Source organism: Rhyacophila brunnea, unplaced genomic scaffold (assembly GCF_057557595.1).
Source record: "Rhyacophila brunnea isolate RB1 unplaced genomic scaffold, BYU_Rbru_1.0 scaffold_8, whole genome shotgun sequence".
Taxonomy (NCBI): Eukaryota; Metazoa; Arthropoda; class Insecta; order Trichoptera; family Rhyacophilidae; genus Rhyacophila; species Rhyacophila brunnea.
Genome location: NW_028233350.1, coordinates 8,549,948 through 8,576,398, shown reverse-complemented (window position 1 = coordinate 8,576,398; position 26,451 = coordinate 8,549,948). Strand labels below are relative to the sequence as shown.

The 26,451-nt window shown below is 32.2% G+C and overlaps 2 protein-coding genes and 1 long non-coding RNA gene across 3 annotated transcripts in view; 2 read left to right on the top strand and 1 right to left on the bottom strand.

Moving 5' to 3' along the window:
- The window catches only part of LOC147063883 (sensory neuron membrane protein 2-like), a 34,893-nt gene extending 24,561 nt beyond the window's left edge, over nucleotides 1–10,332 (top strand). The window contains exons 5-10 of the mRNA XM_085959300.1: nucleotides 2,799–2,893; nucleotides 4,011–4,225; nucleotides 4,954–5,079; nucleotides 6,402–6,588; nucleotides 8,121–8,246; nucleotides 9,953–10,332. Coding sequence (XP_085815426.1) covers nucleotides 2,799–2,893; nucleotides 4,011–4,225; nucleotides 4,954–5,079; nucleotides 6,402–6,588; nucleotides 8,121–8,246; nucleotides 9,953–10,267 — 1,064 coding nt within the window. The 3' untranslated portion in view covers nucleotides 10,268–10,332. The remainder of the gene's footprint in view (nucleotides 1–2,798; nucleotides 2,894–4,010; nucleotides 4,226–4,953; nucleotides 5,080–6,401; nucleotides 6,589–8,120; nucleotides 8,247–9,952) is intronic.
- Nucleotides 10,333–10,889: 557 nt separating this feature from the next.
- LOC147063882 (uncharacterized) lies at nucleotides 10,890–13,918 on the top strand. Its single transcript, XR_015071975.1, has 2 exons — nucleotides 10,890–11,574; nucleotides 11,955–13,918. It is a non-coding gene; the product is annotated as an uncharacterized LOC147063882 (long non-coding RNA).
- A 6,432-nt stretch (nucleotides 13,919–20,350) lies between these two features.
- The window catches only part of LOC147063881 (proton-coupled amino acid transporter-like protein pathetic), a 72,138-nt gene continuing 66,037 nt past the window's right edge, over nucleotides 20,351–26,451 (bottom strand). The window contains exons 6-10 of the mRNA XM_085959298.1: nucleotides 23,910–23,994; nucleotides 23,579–23,823; nucleotides 22,492–22,704; nucleotides 21,559–21,728; nucleotides 20,351–20,778 (exon numbers count right to left, since the gene is read on the bottom strand). Of these exons, the coding sequence (XP_085815424.1) occupies nucleotides 20,546–20,778; nucleotides 21,559–21,728; nucleotides 22,492–22,704; nucleotides 23,579–23,823; nucleotides 23,910–23,994 (946 nt within the window). The 3' untranslated portion in view covers nucleotides 20,351–20,545. The remainder of the gene's footprint in view (nucleotides 20,779–21,558; nucleotides 21,729–22,491; nucleotides 22,705–23,578; nucleotides 23,824–23,909; nucleotides 23,995–26,451) is intronic.

Here is a 26,451-nt window from a genome sequence, read left to right as displayed (position 1 = left end):
TCCATATGATCTTATTAGGATCGATCATGGTCGAAAAAAAATGTTTGATATTTTTATATTAATATAATAAAGAAGGCTCATTTGGTGACGTAGATGCCCGACGCACTTACTGATTTTGAAGGCCAATCGATAAAAAATAAAAAATATAATTTTAATTTTGCAAATAAATCCATGCATTCAAACAATTTTTATTTTGTGTAAATTATACAAACATGGTTTAATTGAAACAGGCTAATTTATTACAAATCATAATACATAATACATACTTACAGGAGAATACAGACCAATTTAGGATTTGGAAAATCGTTATCATGAATTTATATTTAAAATCGAATAGAACGGAAGTATGTAATTTACAATAATGAAGGCAAAACTGGCTCTTCGTTGAAAGTGTAAAAAATAAAAATAGTAAATTTAATATCAATTGATAACTCAATTGCAATAAACAATGACTATAACAAAATAAATGTTCATATTTTGTGGTTTGTTAATATTTCAAATAATTTGTTTAATGCCCCTGATTTAGTATGAAATATTAATGTCCAACCTCATTAATTTTAAATTAATCTGTTATTGGGAAGGTATTATTGGACGGATAATTTATGTACCTATTGTTATATTATTTCTGTCACTTTGGAATTTGGTTTAGTAAATATTGTTTTAAAAAATGTATTCAGTTGAAAATGTCCCTCTAAGGCGGACTAGACTAGATTAAAAGTGGAATAAGTACTACAATAAAAAATCGTTTTATTAAATTAAAACGATAATATAACAAAATAATTTAAAATTTTACTAAAATTAAATAAAAAGCTCACAAAGTGAATTCGTGAAATAAGTTTATAGAGTTCGTGGAATACTGCTACAAGAATTATAGCAGGTTTACTATATTTTTTATAGTTAGAATTATTGGTAAATAAACGTTTATAAATATAATATAATATTTAAATCTGTTAATACGAGGGTGGGTCAATAATTCCTTAGAAAAAAGCATTAAAACAGTTTTTATTTTTGTATTTTTTTTTATTTCTCAACATAATCTCCTTGGAGCTCAATACACTTGGTTAGACGTTTCTCAATTTTTTTTAAACCGTCAGAAAAATAAGTTTTCGGAAGGTCCTCAAAATAAGCATTTGTCCGATCGATGACTTCTTCATTTGAAAAAAAACGTTGTCCACTTAGCCATTTTTTTAAGTTTGGGAAAAGGAAATAGTCACTGGGGGCTAAATCTGGCGAATACGGTGGATGGTCGACCAATTCGAACTTCAATTCTTCAATTTTAGCCATTGATCGTAAACATGTGTGAACACGGGCATTGTCCCGATGAAAGAGGATTTTTTTCCTGTTTAAATGAGGCCGTTTTTCTTCAATTTTGTTTTTTAGCTGGTCCAATAAAGATGCATAATAATCCCCTTTTATTGTTTTTCCTTTTTCCAAATAGTCAACGAAAATAATTCCACGTGCATCCCAAAATACAGTAGCCATAACCCTACCAGCTGATTTTACGGTTTTCGCCTTCTTTGGACATGGTTCGCCTTTCGCAATCCACTGCTTTGACTGTTCTTTCGTCTCGGGAGTATAGTGGTGTATTCATGTTTCATCTACAGTCACAAAGCGACGAAAAAATTCATCCGGATTGCGTTGCATGAGTGACAACAGGGCTTTAGAGGCCACCACCCTATTGCGTTTATTGTCGACTGTGAGCAAACGCGGCACCCATCTTGCAGAAATTTTTTTCATGCCCAATTTGTCATGTAAAATAGAAATGACGCTACCTTTTGAGATCCCTGTAACCTCAATTATCTCACTCAACTTTAATCTTCGGTCACTTAACACCAAATCGTGGATTTTATTGATCATTTCTGGTGTAGTCACCTCTACAGGACGTCCTGAGCGTGGTTCATCCTTTGTTGATGTACGACCACGTTTAAATTCATTTAACCAGTTATAAATAGTTGCAAGTGAAGGAGCAGATATGCCGTGAACTAAATCCAACTCATTTTTTATTTCCTTTGCTTTTAACCCTTTTATATTAAAATGTTTAATAACAGCTCTAAACTCAATTTTCTCCATTTTCCATTTTTCCATTTTCCACAAGCAATTTTTTTTTTAAATGTACGAGAAACACACAACAACCCGACCAATCTGATTGAAACTTCGCAGCATACTGAATCGGTAGTGCCGCTGCATGAAAACAAACCGCTTACAGTACTAGTCGCGCCACCTGTCGGCTTTTCTAAGGACTTATTGACCCACCCTCGTAGTTACCGATCTCTGTTAATTGCTTAATATTTATAGGTGCACAACCTACCCTAAATACCTGCAAGTTAAATGAAAAGAAATCGATATTAAAGATACAAATTTAATATACATAGTGGGGTCATTTTATGTTTTGTTTTGTTTAATGTTCGTATTTACCTACATCATTAACCAATTTTACTTTTAATTACTAGTTATTAATTAGAATCCCTTCTTTAATGCGGGGATTTTTTATGCTTTGGGCTATATCTATCTTCCACTCACTTTTTGAGAAATATGCATATTTTTTCAAATTACAATATATAATTACTAATAACTGAGTGGCAGGTTTTAACTCTTCGAAGGCCCCCTTTTAAATTGTTTCACGAATCAGTTGCGTCATGTTTCGTTAGGGAAACGTGCCTCTGAAAAGGCTGTAGAAAAAAGCGGTAAAACCTTTGCTGCGCAGAAATATATTTTTCCACGGAGCAAGTAAATAAAAATAAAAATAACACTGTTATATTGGGAACAGGAATCATTTTGGGTCATTTTTATCTTTACAGAGATGGTGTGTGAAGGAATGAAGACCAGATTACCACCAACAATAAGATTAAGTGATAATCCTGATGAAGGGTTTTATTTTTCAATGTTTCATCATGTAAGTAGTGAAATATCAATATAATATTATATCAGCTAAGTTTAAATAATGTTGATCACCATACACACTCAACGACAGAAGATCTCGACTCTGAATAGAAACCATGCAATAAGAATTAGCCAGCGCGAGTCCCAGCCGTATCCAACATTGGTTTCCATCGCCTCCTCCCTCTTGGTCTGGAATACCAGTTAAATACAACGAAAATATGGAGGTATTTAGTAGTACTTCATCTAGTCATCGAGAGTAGTAGTCTCCTGGAAGACCCATGGAACTCATAAATTAATCCAAATATCTGGGGCACCCAAAGCATTAGGTCGCAAAACTCATAAGTGAACACCTTTAATTATACCTGCAGGCCAGTTGTTTATGGCTAGATTCAAAGTGCAGAGTTTCTGGGTATGAGGAACATACACGGAAAATTGCGATATTCCACAGTTAAAACGACGAAAAACTATGAGTAGTAGGCAGGGTAAATGTGGAAGTCAGTGGTAGGTATCTGGTAGACACCCCCTCCCGCCACCAAATCATTAAAAATGTGTTACGTTTTTATTTTTCAAAATTTACTTCCCCCAACCATTTTATGTCTATGCGTCTGTCGTACTTAGGTACTTGATAGAGCTTACCAAGTGGGTGAAACATGTCTAGTAAAGCATTTTATGTAAGCGGTAAATACCTACGTGATAATACTATATTATTATGTATTATGGCGCATTGGCCAATAGCTGTAATGCCGTAATACTCTTTTTATAAATAAATAAATAAAATAAATAAATAAATATTCATTTTATAAACCCTTTGGAAACGTTGTCAAGTCATGTAATTTGAAAATTTTGATAGATTTACTATTTTTGGTGATATATTATATCAGGGGTGTCAACTAATTTTTATATAAGATCTACTTTGAAGAAGAAAACTCCCCCGCGATCTTTCTGAAATTAAGGAAATTAAATAGATGTATTTTTTACTTTTTTGCTTCCAAATTATGAATAAATAAATTAAATATTTTAGGCGATCGACCAAAAATCATTTCGCGATCAAAGCTATTGACACTCATGATATATTATATTATGTATGTTTGAATGTAACACTAATGAATTGGTGTATTTGTTTACGATAGCTAAATAATACGCTCGATGGGCCGTACACCGTTATAAGAGGGGAGGACTACGCCGATCAACTTGGGCAGATAGTCTCTTACAGGAACCAAACCACCTTAGAGGAATGGGAAGGAGAGTGCAGCATCATCAAAGGAACTGACACCACACTATTTGCACCCCTTGATGAAACGACATTTCCAAAAATAATTTATATCTTCCAGCCGGACGTGTGTAGGTAATACACCTAAAAATGATTTTATATTTAATCGAATTGAAAAAAGTTACATTACCTACTTATAATTAGGGATTCCAATACCAATAATTTATAATACCAATATCGGTATTTCGATATTTATTGATGATAAAAAGATTTCAAGTTAAACAGATTTATATTTTATAAAAATCGATGTTTTTTAAAATGAATATAAAAAATATTATAACTATGAATTAGTCTAAAGTCTCTATCACAAAAAATATAAAACTTAATTAACTAAATTTAATAATAAATATGATTATACTATAATATGTAATAATAACGTGAGATCCTGCACAAAATTCACATTTTTATTAAATTGTAGGTTTATCTTTGACTTAAAATAAAAAATCTTTTTTTTAATGTATTCAGATACCCTGTTTATTAATTAATACAGTTTAAATTGTAAATTATCAAAAAAATGTATCAAATTGCAAGTTCCGCATTTTTCCGCTAGGTGCCTCTTTTGGAAAGGCTGAGTAAAGGCTTCACCTTAATCTCTTTTGGCGTAGAAACCTCGATTATAAACTAGGAAAATAGAGTCAAGAAGAAATTTCAGTAAAGTGTTATTTGCCTTTATTTATAGCACAGTTAAAAAATCGTGTATTTAAAAATTAAACTACGTAGGTATAGGTATATTATGTTGTTGTTGGATCTCAAAAAGAAGATAATCTATAATCATGGTTGTTATATTGAACGAAATGTTCCAGGCCGATGTTCGCTGAATTCAAAGTCAAGAAGATGGCTTTTGGCTTACCGGCGTATCATTATGAGACCACCAACATGGTGTTGGGATCTGCCGCGACAAATCCTAAGAACAAATGTTACTGCCCCACGTAAGCAATTTTGTATTATTATCCTAACAACTCCCATATTAATAGGACAAGTTATTGAATTACATGTTAGTATAGAGCCATTGTTGCAAAAATGTTGATCACCTTGAATGTTTAAAATTTTCACACCAATATTATTCATCAGTTAAAATAATCAAATTCATTATTGAATAGATTTTTACATAAGGAAACAAATAATTAAAATATTTTACATTTTTATGCTATGAAAAAATACGCATTGTGAACAGATATTTGGATACCTAATTTGAGAATCCAGTAAAATTTAGGAAGCACATTATGGCTAGAGTTTTTACCTTATTAAACTAGTAATAATAATAAAAATAATACTAGAGTAATAATAAAAGGAGACTGGGTATTTTGCGGCAAAATGAAGCTATGTTTCTTGCAGGGCTCGAAATGCACCAGAACGCACCGGAGCGCCGTTCCGGTTCATGACATCCCCAAAATTATCGCTCCGTCTCGTGAAAAAAATAATTTGACCATCTGAGGCTAGGCCAAATAACAAGAAATTTAACACATCCATTTTTATAAAATTAGATAACTGAATATTTTCGGAAAATTATTGAACGCTCCGGTTTGTAAAATTTTCCATTTCGAGCGCTGGTTTCTTGCTTATAACGCACAGTACTATGAAAAGTTATACCATCATATTGCTTCTCAGTACGGCTACCAAATTTAAACACAACATTACCACTTGCTTTGTATTAAACGCAAACACAATAAATTTCTGCAACACGTGTTCGCAGTTTTTAAATGACTGTAGTCATTCAAATCAATATTTACCGGTGACGTGTACAAAAAATATTTAATTCAGCCGTAGAAATTCTATTTTACTCGAATGCATATTTGTGAAATGTGCCAAATGCTTTCTTACTCGTACCTATGGTTTGTTTTTTTTCAACTTTTGTTATTAATGGAAACCAAATTTCCCTGATAATAAAATTAAAATATAACAATGCAAGAAATTGTAGAAAGAATTCTGTACTCTTCAAGATACTCCCATCGTAGGAGAGACACTGTGTTGCATGGTCTATCCAGTGGTTGATAAATATGATGGCAATATTGATAACATATACCTACACATACTGTTAATTATTGTTACCAATTGTTTTTTATTTGTTTATATTTCACATGGATCATGATGTTATAATATACATAAATTCATGTATATTATAATATTACATCTGTCTCAATTTGCTTGGGAGTGCTGCAGTACCGCAGTGCATATGGACGAGCCGCCACTGTTTAAATCTAAACTAAACTTTTGCATTTAATTTCATTAAACATGTTTTATTTCTTTTTAGTAATTGGAGCACCATACGAGATGGGTGTGCAGTGGAGGGTGTGCAAAATTTGGTATCATGTCAAAAAGCTCCGGTCATCGCAAGCTTTCCACATTTTTACTTGGCAGACCCCGCACTAAGAGAATATATTGCTGAGGGTATCCATCCAATTAAGGAAAAACATAAGACTTTCGTGGATATTGAACCTGTGAGTAAAAACTATTTGGAAATATACTTAAATCATTACAATTAAAATAAATATTGAGCTAAGTATAGTGAAACTGTGTAACCATTAAAATGCACAGATGCAGGTTTAATGTGTTTGTTGTTTATGGTTGCTATTACGGGCGTTCTTAATACTTTGGACGCGGAAGACGCACGCGGCGCGTAATGACCAGGCGGCCGATCGATGTAATTAACGTGCATTTTAAAGGGGGCAATTAAAATCTCATTATATAGTCAGCAGCGAAAGCGTTAATATCGCGATTGTTGTATCGTTTTGTCTCACCTGCCAAAAATTATCGAACATTGCTGGCTATGCGGTAAGATGAGACAAATAAGACCAACACACTGGGTAACCCAAATTCCGACCGGCCATGGTGACTTCGCAGCCAAAATGTACGGTTTTCGGTTGATGGCCATGGGCATGAATGCACATGCGGGCACGACTATCAATACGCTGAACACATTCTCTGGGACTGCCCGTTGATGGGATCCTACTGAGCAGAGCTGTTTGCCAGGGTCCGTCCACACACGAGCTGGTTGGCCACGGCGACTTGATATCAACCAAGGCCAACTTTGGGGCATTTGAAAATTTGGTGCGTCATATGGAGGATGGAATAATTCCAATCCCTCCTTATGCCGTGTCCACACTGGCAACCTCGTTAGATTTTACGATAATTATGATAATTATTCTCGTAAAATTTAATGAGGTTGCCAGCAACTTGTTGCCAGTGTGTACACGGCATTAGATTCATCGCTTTCAACTCCTGACTCCTCTGTTTCGGCAGAGAGGTACAGAGAACACTAATTAATGTCATTGAAGATAAATGACGCAGAGCAAGTCAAGGTTCTTTTTATTTTCTAAAACTCTTCCTTTAAGCACTAATGTGCATGGTTGCTACATCAGTCCCGTGCAGCATCGCATTACATACATTCGTAAGTCAATAACTGCAACCATTTTGACGGTTTATTCTCGTCCTGCTATATAATACAGATTGTTTTAGGCAGGGCTCGAAATGGACCGGAACGCCGTTCCGGTTAGTGCGAATTCCCAAAAATATCGATCCGTCTCGTGGAAAAAATGACTTGGCCATCTGAAGTAGACAGTCCATAATATTATAACAAAAGAATCTAACATCTATTTTTATAAAAATAAATTTACATAAATTTGATAACTATCTTAATATTTTCGTAAAACTATTGTTCGTAACATTTTCCATGTGTGATTTTATTGCATACGTATTTATATTATTATTTACATAGCTTTGTAGGTTAAATTGTGTGCAAAAGAAAAAGGACGATATCTAAAATATTGAAAAATAAGCTAAATGTGCCAAATTAATCATAATGAACATAATTATGCATAGAGTAGAAATTTACATATGGAAAGCATAGAAATTCCAATACAAAGTTGGCCAAAAGTCTTCTTCTTCCATAGCTTTTTCTTTCGCACTCTGGTTTCTTGTCTTCGCTATTTGAATTTGAATTTCAATGTTTGTGTTTCTTAAATTATTACAGAAAACTGGGGCCGCTTTGAGAGGAGCAAAACGAATTCAATTCAACATGGAGCTAATACAACTTCCAACTATTTCGGTCCTTGCTTCCGTGCAGCCAGGACTGTTTCCCATAATGTGGGTTGATGAGGTAAATCCATTAAACAATTTACTACTTATTCATAATAACAATTGAATTATTTTCCACAGTGATGTCGTTAAACAAAGTGCCACCCTTAGGCAAAGATTTAAAGCCACCCCTCTTATTTTACCACGTTTTTCTAAGCTTGTATTCTTGTTTGTCCGGTGGTTTTTTATCCAGTACAGGTCTTGAAATCGATTTTAACTAACTTCCCGACTAGCTAGACATTTGAAACTTTTAGAATATATCAGAACACGATGCCAATGCATTCTTTTGATACTTTTAGCCATCTTTAAGTAGAATTAAATTCATTTTCAATTAATTCTGTTTTGTATGAAAAGTTATTTCGGAGAAATCCGTAATCCAATCCACTAGCATTGGTTGCTAATGGGGTGGTCCTAGCAACTAAATTATTAATATATGCGTGCATTACTATGGAAATCAAAATGACATTTCAGTATTCTATATTTGTTTGTTCGTTAGTTGCAAAATAGCAAAAAAAATATTTGTTGACAATTGCCTTATTTGTCCTAAATTATTAATACATAGAATTGTCAAGTTTAAATCCAACAGAAAATTTAAAAACGTGGTAGGTTTATAAAAAGTTCTTTCAATCTTTAATTATATTTAGTCTAAAATTGTACTATTGTGTTGGTTATCTTAAAAATACAATTGTAACAAAAATCTTAAAAATAAATAACAAACAGCATCTACTGAGGAATACAGCATTTCCACAAAACATAATCGAAAACAGCAGTGTTTTAGATACGTGCGGGTCTAAGGTTTGGACTCACTCTTTTGAAGATGTTTCCTGTATGATAAACCGCCATTGAGTATACAAAACAAAAATAGGATAGGTTGCCAAAACTTTCTATCAGTGGCGAATGGTGGAGGTAGGCTGTTAAGATACGACATAAATAGTGCACATTAAACTTAGTTAGTCATACTTATTTGTTTTTATGGAACTAAGACGACAATTTGCAGTTGGTGTTGGTTAGTTTTTGAAATCCAATTAAACCATGCCTAACCAAACCGTAATAGATAATAGTCAAAAAATACTCGTCTATTTTTAAATTATCTAAAATTATGCCATTAAATCATACATAATTTTGGATATTTTATGGATAGAATAATATTTCTTATCTATTATAGTTTGGTTAGGCAGGGCTTAATCAATTTAAAAAATAACAAACAAAATGTCTAAGATGTATTTCTAATTTAACTTTTAACAAATAAGTATGAATGAAAAAGTGTGCACAAAATATACCAAAACTATTATGGTTTGGTTTAGGCAGAGTTTAATTGAATTTTAAAAACTAACCAACACCAACTGGAAATTGTCGTCTTAATTCCATAAAAACAAATACGTATGACTAACTAAGTTTAATGTGCACTATTAATGTCGAATCTTAACAGCCTACCTCCACCCTTCGCCACTTCTTTCTATGCTTCCCTTATTATTTTAACTAAGAAGTCGGCATTTTTAACGAAGCGATCGCATCGTCCGCTTCATGGAAAACCGCCACAACTTCCAAAAGTTGTAATAGTCGTTCCTTCATTTGCAGGCCTTTATAATGTGCCGCCCCTAAGCAATGCGTGACCTGCATACCGTCATGGGGTGGCACTGATTTTTGCTGTTTAATTATTTTTTTATTAAACGGTTTTGTATAGTATTTATCATAGTAGATATATGAGTAATATCTGACCATTTTTAGGGAGCAGAAATAAACGACGAAATCCACGATCTGCTGAATGGAGTCTATCTCAAGATCAAAATCGGAAAAGTAATGCAGTGGATAGTGACCGCGATAGGAATAATTCTGATGCTGGCTGCCTTCCATTTCAAGAGACGAGGAACTTCAGAAAAATGGTCATGGTCCCCCAACAGGGTGGACATGGTGATGCAGCCTCATGCCCAGACAGTGGCATACCCTGACACGGCAGCGCGGCCTGCTGCAGCTCAGAAAGATGGCCGATTCGGAATCAACAATCAAGCGTTTACCAATAACGAATTCCCTACTCACAAATAAAATATAATATTATTTTGCATAATATCTAAGCTTTCCGCGGTTCTGTAAATTTCATTAAGGCTATACCTCAGTTGAAGCATGGTCTAAAAAGATCGTGGCTAGGCGATGCGCGGATTGTGCAAATGACGCGTGCGAACGAAATATAATTTGTCATATAAATCCAACATGCGTACATTTAATGTTATATTTATTGTTCTATTAGTAACAATAATAATATATTCATTGACATGTTTTCTTTTTCAAGTAAATGGGTAACGTTTTTAGTCATCTTTACATGATTTAAGAATTAATATTGACGTTCGCTCTCCGATTGCCAGCGAGTCCAAAATTTCATCGCATCTATACTTGAAAATTATTTGCCGTTTCACTGAAGTATCGTCTTAAATTCTTATGTTTTTCTTCGATCATCATAGTGTATTAAGAGTAATTTTATTTATCGGAATCGTTGCATCATTATGTGTGGTTTAATTTACTTATGTACCTTCAGCGTTATGCACTTGTAGATCAAGCAACAACATGTCTATGGAAGTTATGACCAGAGCGTTGGAGCGGAGCACGGAGCACTGGAGGATGGGATTTTACCCAGAGCAGGAGCGGAGCCGGAGCACCGAAAATTTGTAATGCTCCACTGCTCCGGATGTTTTTTTATAATTAAGTTTTCGTCCTAAAACCAATGAAAATAGTATATTTTGACACTTTGCAATACTGGAATTATTTGAAGTATTGCAACACTGCCGAGTGATAAATAATCTCATTTTTTTGACAGAAGAGGCAAATAATGAGAGACGATTTGCTGACGGTAATTTTGTTATAGAATTAATAATGAAAATGACGATTATTTTAAAACTACTTATTTTTTTATTTTTATAACATTTGTATACATATATAATACTTATTACAACTTTTTACCCGGAGCGGAGCCGGAGTAAGTTTTAGGTCCCGGAGCGGAGCTGGAGCGTGCAACTCAAAAAAGGGTCTGCTCCAACGCTCTGGTTATGACTCATAGGTTTTTAACCTTTTGCTTCCCTACCTATATTAAACTGTCATAAACCGCATATAATAAACATAATATAACCTAAGTAATAAAACTTTTTTTTTAATATTTGTAGTAACGTTGGAAACATACATACAAGTAGTGGGATATTAGTCTTATTTTTGTAACAATAATGCACTTAATGTCTGGTACGATCGGCTCAGTTTCTTCTTAGAACTTTTTTGTTCTAATTTTACTCTTCGTGTTCCTTATTTTTATTCACAAAAATATACTTCTATAACAGCGAAGTCATTTTTGGTAATGATTTTTTTAGGTAGGCAATGACATTAATATTAATATGGACGAAGCATCTGGAAAAAAAATGACACTCACATTGTTGTCGGGTCTGCCGAATGGCATAATCTGTTCTACCGCCATTACAATAAAGGTGATATTGCTATAAATTCCCGATGCTTTTTGTCGGATCTGCCGAATGGTTCGGTTCGAACGGGTTCACTCAAATGAACATTGACACTAGAAACACTGTTCTAACGCCATTACAATAAAGGTGATATTGCTATAAATTCCCGATGCATGATATCGCATAATGGAAATTGCGTGACATCTACCTATACATGTGCGAATGTCGCTGTGCGTGAATTTACTTGCTAGCTACTGTATTGAGTGCGTCGTCCATTAATAATGTCATTGTAGGTAGGTATCATCATTGATTTTATGGGAGGCATCACTAATTGCATTCGTTGTTCGCTGCCGTGGCGAAATTTTTCAACATGACCTAGCAGAGACCACTATGGGGTCTATATTTTTGACTGTTCATTTTGTATTAGCAATAACATGGTTAATAGTCGATTCTGCAACGATTCTGATATATCATGTTACCAAAACCACGGAAAATACACCACGATAATCTAGATGCCATGCATACAATATTAGGCAAACTGTGTTATTTTGTTTGTAAGTTTTAATTTTTCAATATTTTCATTCTCACATAAAACACAGACATACATAATTTAATCGTATTGTAGAAAAATGTGTTATTTAATTATTTAAAATAAATTTTATTTTAAGTACTTATCTTAAAACAGGACGTACCAAAATACGTAGCGATCTTAATAATTTCTTAACAGGATAGAGCGAAGTAAATTAATTTTCTTTAACTTGCGTGTAGGTAATGTCATTTCCCTCCATTTTCGAAAGTGGAAAGCACGCTGTAACTTTGTTTCTTTGTATGGATTCAGGACTTGGAGGTAGACAAATAACACACCGGAATTGTGGTGGAAACGGCGAGGTTTATTTGGCTTAATATATACTAATGGTTACATTTTTTCACAGTTCCAATTTCTTTTATATGAAGCGCGAGTTAACAATGTTTACTGTTTGGCCGTCTGCCGCGTATTACTCGACATCTTATGTTTTGTTCCCAGCGAGAAGCGTTGTCGAAAACGGCGACGTTGCAGATATTTTTAAACGGCCGGGATTTACAGCATTGCCGGCTTTATTATTATTTATTTTCGTAATCAACCCTTACTATTTGTTGATTTGATACTGACTCGGACCTCTCCAGATACACAGAGAAATCCCCAAATGGGGACCATTAGGGGGTGTAACAGTACCTACAATCATTTTAAAAGTAAATGCTTGCACATAGATATTGATTGTCATAAAATATTACCCCACAGCATTTAATATACATCAGAAGTCAGAACAATTGTGTCGTTCTCTGAAAAATATTCTCCTGTAAAGTTTATGAAACCGGTCTTGATATTATTTAGGTATTCAAAAATATGAAGTCTTTTCATCAAAAATTATTGACTATAACGAGATATTAAAAGCATCAAGTAAAATCTGTTTATTTTTATCTATAATCAATAGGTATGTAACTATGATTTTTTTTTTATTTTACTGAATTGTGTGTATTTTTATTATTATCCTACATTTATAGATTGGTAGGTATATTATTAAAATTCCTATTTTAATAATTCTAATTTCGCAGTATTTGATGCCATAAACCATCTGAAATATAAAAAGCATTAGTAATCTAAAGCCTCAATTGCATTGAGCTTCTTTACGAGCTGTTTATTGGCGAATTTAAAAGCAGGCGATTCAGCTACTGCGATTTGATGATTACACACAAAACTTTTCATTCGCTGAGAAGCCACAAGCCAGTGACTATTTTGACAGAACGTAGTTCGTTTTTTTACCGGGAGATTGGTACTGCGCTCTACTGCGCAGACGCAGTAGGCCCACACGCCGGCGTGTAGCGTGTAAAGTTGACCGGCTTTCAACTTTTCTCGGTAGAGTGTTTACAACCTGCTTATTAGCTTATTCGATGATTACACTGGGCGACTTTACAGGCAGATTGTAAATTCGCCAATAAACAGCTCGTAAAGAAGCTCAATGTAATTGAGGCTTTAAATAAAAAGTTAGAAAAACTACTTACTAAATAGTTAAGTACTAAGTAAATGCTAACTCGATCAATAAATAATAGTAATTTATAATGTTGCTAATTTTATTATGTCAATGTACAATTATTGCTATTATGAATAAATTATCTATTATAGATGAATTTGTACAACGCTGAATCTATTATCTTGATATTAAAACTCTTTTAACCGGTTATTTAAATGTACATAAATATAAACTTACCAAAGAATAAACATTTTTTTCTTTTTTAATGTAAGTAGTGCTTTTATTTCATTAATGCTATAAAAGACATCGAGGGTACGAATTACAGTGGTGAAACAACCATAAAAACACCCAGACTTCATCTGTATGCATTGCGAAATCGCCCGTAATCGAACCTGGAACCCCTGAGAAATCAGTGCCTTACGTATTGGACTACGAGGGTCGCCATAAAGTATTTTGTTATACCTATATATATATATATTTATTTAACAAGTTCGACCCTAAAACCCCCATTATGGGCCTCCACATAGTGGCATATGCCCTAATTTTTTATACCAATATTATTTGTGTAGTGATTTTAAAGTGTGTTATTGTAAATTAAATATATTTGCCAACGACATCTGTCGTATATGTAGAAAAGTATGAATGTATTATAAAGAAAGGCATAAAAAAATATGCAAGAGTGCTACAGCATGTGAATAGTGATATTTTTTTTTGTATGAACTTTGTGTGACGTGACATCAGAATATCTGGAGCATTGCATACAGAACGATAGTGGCTAATGCGTACGCCTAATATCTTGGCATGTAATATATTATTATTTAAATAATTGATAATAACATAATTTTAAAAAATAATTTCTATGGCATATAAGTGCAAGTATAGAGTGCACCATTTATGGAGGATCTTAGCAGCCTACCTACACCCTTCGCCACTGACGACTAGGTAAATATTATCTTATTTTACCGAAATTCATAGTGTATTAATTAGTAGCTGTGGAGGTAAAAGCAGGTTTGGTAAAATAATAAAATAATGATTGTCTTTTTTAAATAATAATTTATTTAATCACAATTGTAAATACATTTCAATATTTTTAACACTCAAATGTCAGCTATGGAATCACGTCAGATGAATAAAAAAATCAACATCATCTAATTACCTACATCATTTTTAATTGTACTTTTTAGATATTAACATTACAGTGATGTTGTTGGTTTCCAAATTGATTTTGACACAAACCGACCCTAACTAACCGCATTATAATTTATTTATTTATTTAAAATATCACATTACAATAATATAGTAAAATATACCATTAAATTTTAGCGATCAATATTAAAAACTAGACAGAAGAGGGCTCTTGAGACGGTCTGCTGTGATCATTGATTTACAATAAAACAAATAAATCGTCACCTAATTATTAAGACGTTGTATGTCCGATATTATGGAAAAATGAAGTTTGTTCGAAAAACATTTTAACAAAAAAACATTTTAAGTCATATCAGAACCTCGGTTATCTAGAGCCTAGACTAGTGTGCTATCCATCTATCGATAAATTTTAAAAACTCGTAAGTCTCGTGGTTTCAAACATAGAATTAAAACCTAGTATTTCACAACCAGTGTTAGCAGATTCATCGATTAGAGAGGTGTTTAAAATATTGTTTTTATTACGTCTTTCCTTCCCTCAACATTCTTTTCAAACAGACTTACGAGGTTTTAATAGTAAGGTGATGAAATTTTGCATAGGTTTAATGCATACATTATTTTTAAAATTCATAAAAAAATCAGGGCCATTCATTGGTCTGGAATGCAGTCATTGAGGTGTTGGCTTTTTGACATTAAAAAGTTTGCAGCCAACAATTGTTTATATTGCAAAGCTGAAAGTGGACTGTATGATTTTTTCTCAACAATGTTTCTTTGAAAAATACATTTATATTTATTTTCTACATGATAAAATATTAAGTATAGGTAGATACTGTAAGTAAATTAATCCACTCCAAAAATAATATTATCTGTGTTTTGTTAAAATGCAATAAAATGGCTTTGCTGCGCCCATTGTGTTCTCAGATTTTAATCCATTTAATTGCCAAAAGCACAAAATTATTATCAAAAATCCTTTAACCATAGAGAACGCATAGAGTGAGCATGAAGTGTATTTTTATTTAAATAATATTATAATATAGCAGTTAACACCAGACCAAAGAAAATTTATTACTCTAAAAACTAGATGGCGTTTGTCAAAGTAAATTAAATTGATTTTCGTGAACGATATTGAGTTGTTAAACTGACTCATTGTAGCACATATTAGCTTATAAGTTGCCCCTTTTGTCAATTGATGTATTATGCGTAGATGAAACGATTCATAATAAGAAACGACCATGCCATCTTACAACTATGCCAATGACAGTTCATATGTTTGTAGTTTATCGAACCCTATCATTCTGATTGTTTAAAAACTAATATGGATTAACACTTGGTATTCACCTCGATATTAAATAATGAATATTGTATCACTATACTGTGCGCTCATTGGCTATTAAACAAAGAAGATAGCAATAGCCTTTTTCATGCTTTCAAATTATTGAAGGCTAACGTTCTTGTGTAGAGGTTTTTTTATGTATGAAATTGAATCGCATCGTAAATATATGTATATCCAATTCAGGCGTATGCTTTGACATTTATTTTCCAGAACCACACTGAGATAAAAACACTATATGATATTTATAAATAATACTGACAACGCTGTGTTCTGAAATCACTATCAACTGTTACAATACAAAGTATTACTTTCCCTATATAGAAGTATGTAGTTTAATCTCATTGGTATGATAAATTTTATTTTAGATGATATTATACGTACCGAATGATAATATCTTTGGGATCCAGGTTTTGACTTTCGATATCTTCATGTATGAAGTATACAACTAACAGTTTGTCAGTTACAACTAGGCAGTTGTATACATAACATAATAACATACTTACATACTTTTCTAAAGTATTAATACAGTGTTTCTAGTATTGGTGGTATGTGATATAATTGTTTCCATGACCGGATTTACTAAAGCGACTATAACCCAGGGCCACCAAATTGGTAGTTGGTGGTTTGTTGCAAAAAATGTGCTACCAAAAAAATATTTACTATATAGGTATGCAAAGTTTTGTAAATCAGGAGTTACCGTAGCGTTCAGTTCAATTGTTATGATATGAAAAAAATCATGAATTTTGTACGCGTCAGCCAAAACAATTGTGGTAGAAAAACATGAAATATCATACAGCAAAAAAGTAGGAAGAAGATCTTTTATAAACTACCATTTTAAGAAGTTATTATTCTCCCCGGTCCGAATATTATGTATGACCCCAGCACATCTATTCTATATACAAGACTGCTATCGGCGGCTACCAAGGGTAGTTTATCATATTTTTGTATTGAAGTATTGTAATTTTACAACGTTTTTATTAGCTCGTATTCTTGTTTGTCCGGTGGTTGTTTGTCCAGTACAATTCTTGCAATCGATTTTTAACTAACTTCTCGATTAGCTAGACATTTGAAACTTTTAGAATATATCAGAACACATGCATGCCAATGCATTCTTTTAATACTTTTAGCCATCTTTAAGCAGAATTGAATTCATTTTCAGTTATTCTGTTTTGTATGAAAAGTTATTTCGACACCATTATTGGTTGCTAGGGGTCTGGGGTCCAAGCAACTAAATTATTAATATATACGTGCGTTACTATGGAAATAAAAATGAAATGTCAAAATGACATTTCAGTATTCTATATTTGTTTGTTTTTTATTTACTTCATATCAAGTACAAGTTTGAGCATATTGAGCATAATAATTCAACAGAAAATTTAAAAACGTTGTATATAAAAAGTTCTTTTTATCTTGTAATTTATTTACAATAAGTTAGTTGTAATAATTGTTACAATAAGTGCTATGTTTTAACAGCACCTCTCTTGGCTGTACTAACTTTTAGAGCGAAATATACAGTTTTGACAGTTTAGACGGCTAACTCATTGTAACAATTATAATACTTCAATACAAACATAATATGATAAACTACCCTTGATAACAGCCAATAGCAGTCTTGGGGTCCTTCAAACGTTAATCTGGCCTTGTATGTTTCATCTAGGTATAATAGATCAATGTTTGTTAATTAATGTCATTAGGAAGATATAAATTTAATATTCAGTGATTGTTTCTTCTGTTTACCCACACATCAAGTAAATGTTATAAAAACTGTTCTGATAATTAATAATATCTTAAAAACTATCTAACATTATCATCTTTTACAATATTTCTTAGTATATTTTGCCATATAAAACTACGGCTTGGCACAAATGATAGGTAATGGACATACAAATCCTGCATGTAGTCCAAAATATATCATTATTGTATAACATGTCTTAGCAGCCTATCCAATGCACAGAGTATGAAATATTATTACATAAGTAGTAAAAAAAATAGAAATTATTATAATAGGTAATCATGTCTCGCAGTAATACAAAAATAATATTTATAATTCCTTTATTATAAATATATTGTAAACAGGATATTAATACGAATTTTAGTCATTACAAAAGGCAGTTTCTGATGTAAGCTAACACATGACGGTTTAAAAGCACAACATGAAAAGTTTCATGGATAGCGAATTAGGGACTATAGAAAATGTATAAAAACAGAATTGAAACAGAACCTTGAGGTGCTTTTTAACGATCAGTAGTTTTGGTATCCAATCAGTCTCCGTTTCCGTCGACCTGTCCTTTAAACTGACATGTAAACGCAAAACGGAAGCGGCCGAATGAAACCAAAACGGAGACGAGACAGGATGGATATTCTATCTGTTTTTAGAGTTGCCAGTTAAATTGATATGTAAATTAGTATGTAGCCATTTTTTTTAATACTGATTTTCTAATATAAGTAATATGATGTCTAAGTAATATGATGACATACTCAGATGAAAAAACATTATTTTAACAGGTTCTATGCCTTCAATGAGTTTTCTTGCTCCGTGAGGCCATGATCGACAGGCCGCACATACAAATTTCGCAAGTTATCTTGTCCGACTTTTTAAACTCAATTTACTAGCCACTGTCATAACAAACACACAGTGACATCTGTTTGAATAATCATGAAATACTAAGTCAGAAATTATCGATGTTACAAGGATTTTAGTAAGAACTTCGCTCTACATTCAACGTGTGTCGTTAAAAATCTGCGGCCTGTCAGATACTGCGATAGTAATATCACGAGGCATAGATATATGAGAGGCATAGACATTTATATCAAAAAATCATATTTTATGAATTTGTTTGAATATCATAAATATTTAAAACTTGCATTTATTCATGTTGCAGTTTTAACCGTTTGTGTATGTCTTATTTACAAAATTAGTTTAATGTCTATGTATCTTCATTTCAAAATTGGATAATCTCTATAAAGTACCAACAACGGTTTTTTATCATACTTAAGTCTAATAATTATCGCGATATGAATGATTTGTTTTGATTTGTATGAAAAATATTATTTTTAAATTATATAATTGTTCAACAATTACAAAAATTTGCATAACATAGTAATTAATTCATCTAAACATTTGTTATCTACAATAATATGATCGCAATAATTTAAATTAGTTCATGACTCTGATTCTCAATTGTGGTTCGATTGTATTCTAAATTTTTCTAGAGTGACCATGTAACTAGATTATTTAGAGTAATCGAATTTCTTAACTAGGCGAATTCTATGTAGAATGGTAAGATGTCTAAAATACGTCATATTAAAATAACTTAATTTAAAAAACCGATAACGGAACAAAAATTGTCAAATCTTAAAACAACAGATTATTAGTCATTCATTATTCTGTATATAATACAAATGATATTCTACAAGTAATTGTTCGCTATTTATGCTATTATGTATGACAAATTTACATTCAAAATAATAATATATTATTGTCGTAGCACTATTTGGCTGTATAAAATTAAAACACTGAAAAAAACAGTTTTTTTAAACTTAAAATACTACTTTTTTGCATGATGTAAATATAGCAGAATTTTATGCAGATGAAAAAATATAGTTCAGTTACAAGTACACTTCATAAATATTATTTTATGTAAATAGAAAAAAGAGAGAGAAATAAGTAATTATTATTAATTGAGTAGAACAGGCATTTTCATATATACCATCCAATGGTTTTTTGTAGCATCTGTTGGCAGAATAAGAAAGCTGCAATTTAATACACTAATAATTATTATAAAGAAGTAGGTAACTACACGAGAAGCAACCTGTCAAGGGAACGATTTTAAATATAATTATTTTTATTTAATTATGCAATAATCTGTTATGAATTAAATATATAAATTATCTGAATATTAGAAACAAATTAAATTGTATAGTTTTATAAATCAGCTGAATTTTAGAGGCCATCCATGGGATGAAACCATATGCGGTTTAGAACCGTCTGCCATACTAAACTTATGATTTCTGTTCATGGAAATATAATTTCACAAATTATTTAGTACTTACCTAGTTTCTCAAAAGATTAAGAGATTGTTTGTTTGAACATATTCATCTTATTGAAACATTTTTATTTTTAATATCTGTAGGTATGTAATATTTACATTGCATCCTTTCGTATTCCGTCACTAGATGCCACAATTTGATTTTTTTTTTTATTATAATAATAATTTCAGTATTTCAACAATGCACAGCCATTATGTCACATGATAAAAATGCAAAAAATCTGTACCTAAGTCTAATAAAAGAACAACAAAAAAGCAATTATTTTTAAAATAAAAAAAAGCTGGCTTCTCAAATTTTTGCAGTACAAGTTTCAAATTTCATCACCTTTTAATTAATTTCTACATGTCTCTTATTTGATCATTTCTTTTATTGAAGTATATGATCCTGACACTAACGCGATTATCGAAAGAAGCCCGATGAGGATATTCTTCCATAATTTCCAGTATCCCCATCCCAGGCGTCCGTTCCAGCAGTGCACCGTTTCGACGATGGCCGGCGTCAGCAGTCCGAGAGTGGAGAAGAAGACAGCTCCGACCAGACTGATCAGCAGATCGAGCTTGGGCACGACAACGGCGATTGCCACTGAAAATAAACAAATATAACTTTTATAAACGATATGTTTAAAAATATTTTGATGTTTGCATTAACAGATTTATTTTTACGAGAAATGGATGTTAGCCACATGCCTAACCTATTAGGTCCATAATACACAAATTCGACCCAGGATTCAAACCTGGGACCCTCGACGTTATATATAATTAGGTACCAATTATTAATTCAGATTGCCGATGATGTCAAAAATCTATTATAATATAACTGTATTTTTTTAAGGAAGTTCTACACGTGATGTTTGTAAAAAAGTATCAATGCTTTTCTTTCAATATGACATCCCTAGTCATATTAGGTAAGTACTTATGTTAATTTATAGTTCTGTATGTCAGTACGATAGTACACCTTGGATGCTGTCTTAGGGATTTAACTGATTTCTGTTTTTTATTTTTAAGTAAAATGCAGAGAATCCATATTTATTTTTTGTATTTTTACTATGGGGACCATTATATAGAATGTTTTATATTTTATTATATTAATATACATTTGTTTTGTATTATTTCCCATTTGTAGGTAACAGTGGATCAAAGGTAAACGCAGATCGGTTAGTCAGAAGCAGGATACGAACCTGAGACCCGCGGATTCAGAATCATAGATTCTACTAAACAATATTTTGTCATAAACAATGTTTTAGAAACATTGTGATATCTCCCAGATTTACAACCCTTTGCATAGTCAATTAGATTTAATAAAAAAGACCTTGGATACAGAACACAGTCAAGCCGATACTTTAATTAAGAAGAAATTTGTTACCTGTGAATGCCACAAGGAGTGATCTGATGGAAATGTGTGCCAACTGATGGTATTTCTCATCAAGTTTGGGCTCGAGCTTCTTGAAGATGATATCCATGGGCACGTAGAATTGGAGTCCATATGTGAACAGGATGGCGAGGCCAATGAGAGCTTTGGCCACTTGAGCGGGGCTAAAATTAACGGAAAATATAATAAGTAAGTAATATTATCGAAATCAAAAAAGAAGATTGTTATATCGAGACGGAACCTAAATATAAAAGTAAAGCCTAAAAAGTTACAAGAAAATTTTCATATTAATTATTGCAGATCCATTGTTGGTAATTTTACGCTATTGCGATATACATGCCAGAGCTGCACTGAAATCAGAACATTAGAATTAAATGTGAACCAACATTATATTAATTAGATAAATAATCACAAAACATTGCAAATGACAGTACATCACACATGCATTATAACAAAATGTCAAAACACACTGCCATCTTGCTTATGCTAGCATCTTTCGATATGATCAGCCCATAAGATATACCTAATTTCATTTATGTCTACCAATGAAACCACGCTGAAAACATTCTGGAATCATGTGTTCTGATACAACAAGATAAACTGAATCGCTCTATGGATTCTGATTATTACGACTACGACCTCGCTCATCCAACAAAACTGCGTACGGCTGCTATAAGCCACACGGTATACGGAACGTATGATTTGGGTTCGTGAGATTTTGTACATAAGCATCTGGCCGTGGCCGTACACCGAATGCCTCTTACCATATGTTGAAAAAACCGATTGCAATATTTGACAGATTGCAATTGAAAGCTCGTGTTTGTTGTTAATTGTCATACTAATTTTCTTCCGTGTTTCATTATAATTGAGTGAATTATTTTGATTATTGTTTAATTATTATTAAAAAATAGTTATAAACAAACTTACATTTCATTTTCTGGCAAATTTGACGTAACACTGCCGAGGACATCATCTCCAAATCTAAGGTATCCAAATAGCCCAATTATTGTGTACAAAACTAAAACAGTAGCCATAGCGATATTTAGCACTCCAGGACATCCCAAGAAGTGACCAGGGTTGGCCATGTCATTTTCCACTGGCATTACTACGCCAATTCCCTCCATCGCGAATATAACAGTACTGAAAAATGTGGAAAGAAATAAATAAAACACCATTAATACTAATTAAAATCGTTTATCGTTAGAAAAAGAACCATCATAATAAAAGATTTTGAAATAGGTACTAAATTTGTGAACATCAATTATTATTGGTTGGGTCTATTCTATACTTATCGACCGCTAAAGTGATAAAGTAAGAAATATTATCAAACTTAAGGTAGGTTTGTATCAAAGTATTAGCACTTATTGTAACAATTACAATACATTGGTTATACTTGTTGCAATAAGTGCTAATACTTTGATATAAGCCTACCCTAAGTTTGACAATATTTATCACTTTATCACTTTAGCGGTCGATAAGTATAGAATAGACCCATCAAGCTAATGATGACACCATTAAAACAGTATTATCTGAGTTTTTCTATGTTGAATAAAATTAAATGACACTGTCAATAACACATAGTACAAAAATAATTAAAAACATACTTATTAAAATGGAATTTCAAAAAACACAGACTGTCAATCTCGTACGCTTTTGAGACAAAAAATTCCCAGATGTTGCAAAAATTGCGCTCATTTTGGCTTAATTTAGTTAAATGTTAAATGCCCCGATCAGTCTTTGAACGTTTTGTGTTTTCTGTCCACTTTTTTCATAATATAGAAAATCGTTTTTCCAATTTATATTTGATAATAAAGAAATCCCGAATCCTGAGAAAAGATTCTCGAAATCCGGGATTTCCCGAAATGTAAAAATTTCTATTCTCGAGATTCAGGATGGAAAATCTCGAAAAATTCTCGAGAATTCCCATCGGGAAATTCCCGAAACCCAACTCTACTTATGTAAGTATAGATAATATAAAATTATGATTGAGTGATAGTGTAATCGTATTACTAACCTGATAAAAAGTGGCAGTTGGGCGAATGACGTGAAAAGTGGTTTGTCGCTGGCTGAAGGTATATTTTGGAAAATATAATACATAGTGATTCCCATTGTTGCCAACAAAAAGATATTAGCCAAAGCGGAGAATGGTACCAAGTATTTCAAATTCCTTATCTGGCCCAGCAGGATTAGAGGGATCAGCAGTAATGCACAGTAAAGCTTTACATCCCAGTTTGTGTCCTCGTAATAGTATTGCAAAACCTGTAAAAGATCCGATGACATTAGGCATTGTTTATAATTGTGTAATAGACAGTATAAATATTATAAGAGTCTGTTAATATTCTCACTTCATGGAATGAAGACGCCATTAAAACCACATACACACAGGCCGCTCCAATGTATGTTGCTACGAGTGCCCAGTCCACAAAGATTCTGGAAATAAAAAAAGTATTGATTAATGTTGCTTATCAAAAATATAATAATATAAACTATTCTATACACAAGCTTGCTTTCGGTCCGCTACGGCAGCTAAATATGGCAGGAAAGTATCGAATTATTAACACTTATTGTAACAATTACAATAAGTTAGCCGTCTAAACTGTGTATCTTGGTCTAAAATTTATCACAGCCAAGAAAGGTGCCGTTAAAACATAGTACTTATTGTACCAATTATAACTAAATTATTATAATTGTTACAATAAGTGCTAATAATTCAATACTTTCCTACCCTATTTAGCTGCCGTAGTGGACCAAAAGCAGCCTTGTGTATAGAGTAGACCCGGAGGGGTGTCAATAAGGTAGATCTCCAAAAATATTTGATTTATTTATTCATAATTTGGAAGTATAACAGGATTTTATTTATTATAAGTACATACAATTGAGTACCTTGGTATCAAAGTGGGACAAACGCCACCTCCCACTAAATTCATGTTTTAATTGATTATGGTAGTGCAAGTGATGCTCTTTTCAAAAAATCCACCAAAAGTATCAAAAACGGTAGTTTTCATAGAGATTTTTGAGTTTAAAGTTGGTATGTTATATGAAAAACGGTCACTTTTCACACATGTTTGTGAGTCTCCTGTAAAATTTTGTAAATGGCTTATGTCCTACTTTGATACCAAGGTACTCAATTCCATTATCGAAATTTTTAATTATCTAATTCTAACACAATAAAACAGATGGCAGTAATGCTACCAAATATAATTTATAATATTTTAATTGGTAGCAAACATTACTTACATACTGCCAACTATTTTTACTGACCACAGTGACTCATTTCGTAGGAGTGGTTTCTAGGAGGACATCACTACAAACTATCACCATTTCAAACAAAATTGACATGTTTCTATTATAATTCAATAATTGTCGATTTGTAATAATTTTTGTTTTTTCCTTCATTTGCTACGCGAATTAATCGAATTTTAAATCTTAATAAAAAAAAACGTATAACTATTATGAATAATAGGAACAAGATTATTTCTTTATATTATATAAATATATCTATTATATACTATACTTATATAATATATGTGTCCTTAATTAACTTTTGTAAAAATTAGTTGACACCCCTGATATAAACGATTGTTTTTTAAGATACATACTAATGAGAAATATTTCGGCATTGGGAATGCATCCAGAAGCGGAATGTAGGATTATCACGTAATTCTGTTCATACAGATTTTAATTTAATTTAAATAAATGGTCAAATGTAAATATATTATCAGTATTGCCAACCGTTATTTCAAAAATATATTCCAGATAGGGTTGGTTAGAAGGTTTCTCTGAATTTAAAAAAATGTCTAGAAACTGGCATTTCAAAAACATAATAAATATTGTTTTCACGTAAACATTGATTGTAGAATAATTTGTAATGTTACAATAGTTACTAATAAAAATCAATATAATTGTAGGGATAAAATTTAGTATTATGGCCCTAGCTAGATAGATGTCCCTAGTAGCACCACAACGCTCTTCCAAGATAATTATTAGTAGTTCACACTCAATTTTGTTCCGCATTTTCTATAAAACGATCGTCACCTTTTCTATTGTTGGAATGACGAAAGTGAAATCGTTTCCAATGTAAAAATGATTTTGGTCCGTCATGCGTCAGTGGATGTCATATTGTGAAATAATGATCGCATTTTTTTATATATAGCCTATTATAACGTAGTGTAAATAAAATTTTATTGTGCGTAAAAACCGAGTTATATTTCAAATATTAAAACGAAACCACTTTTTATGAAAATTGCATGTGCAATATAAAAAAACAATTAACAACAGTAGGAGTTGTCGAAAATGATAAAACAGCGGCGAATGATAAAGAAAATTGTTCAAAGAAATAAATACAATATGAGAAATATTATGCTCAGTTCAGACTAAAGAATCCAATCCGAGCCAAAATTTTGATCCCGGGATTTCGGGATTACAATTTGTCGGTCCCGGGATTGGCGTTGTTTCGATAGTGATATTATTTTTTATTATTTATACAAATAGCATTGATAAAATCGGTAAAAAATGTCTAGTATAATTTATTATAAGACATTATAATGTTAATATTGTGTACGTTCAATCTTGGAAATACATGGGTTTAATGGAGTAAATAATATTGTAATATAGATAATAATGTGAAAATAAAACAGCTTTTTTAATTTTTAAAAAAAAAGAAAACATTCATAAAATTAGGCGTAGAAACAAGTGCATGCCTGCACGTCCGTGGCACTGGTGGTTAGACGCCGTTCGCGTGCCAGAACGTCAATGGCGTCTAGCTGGTTAAATGAACGAATTTATTATTTTTCTGAATCTCTCACGATAGCGTATGACATGTGCAGGTACATACACTTCATTATCATAATTTTGTACACATCCCTACTGATTGATTGTGATTGATAA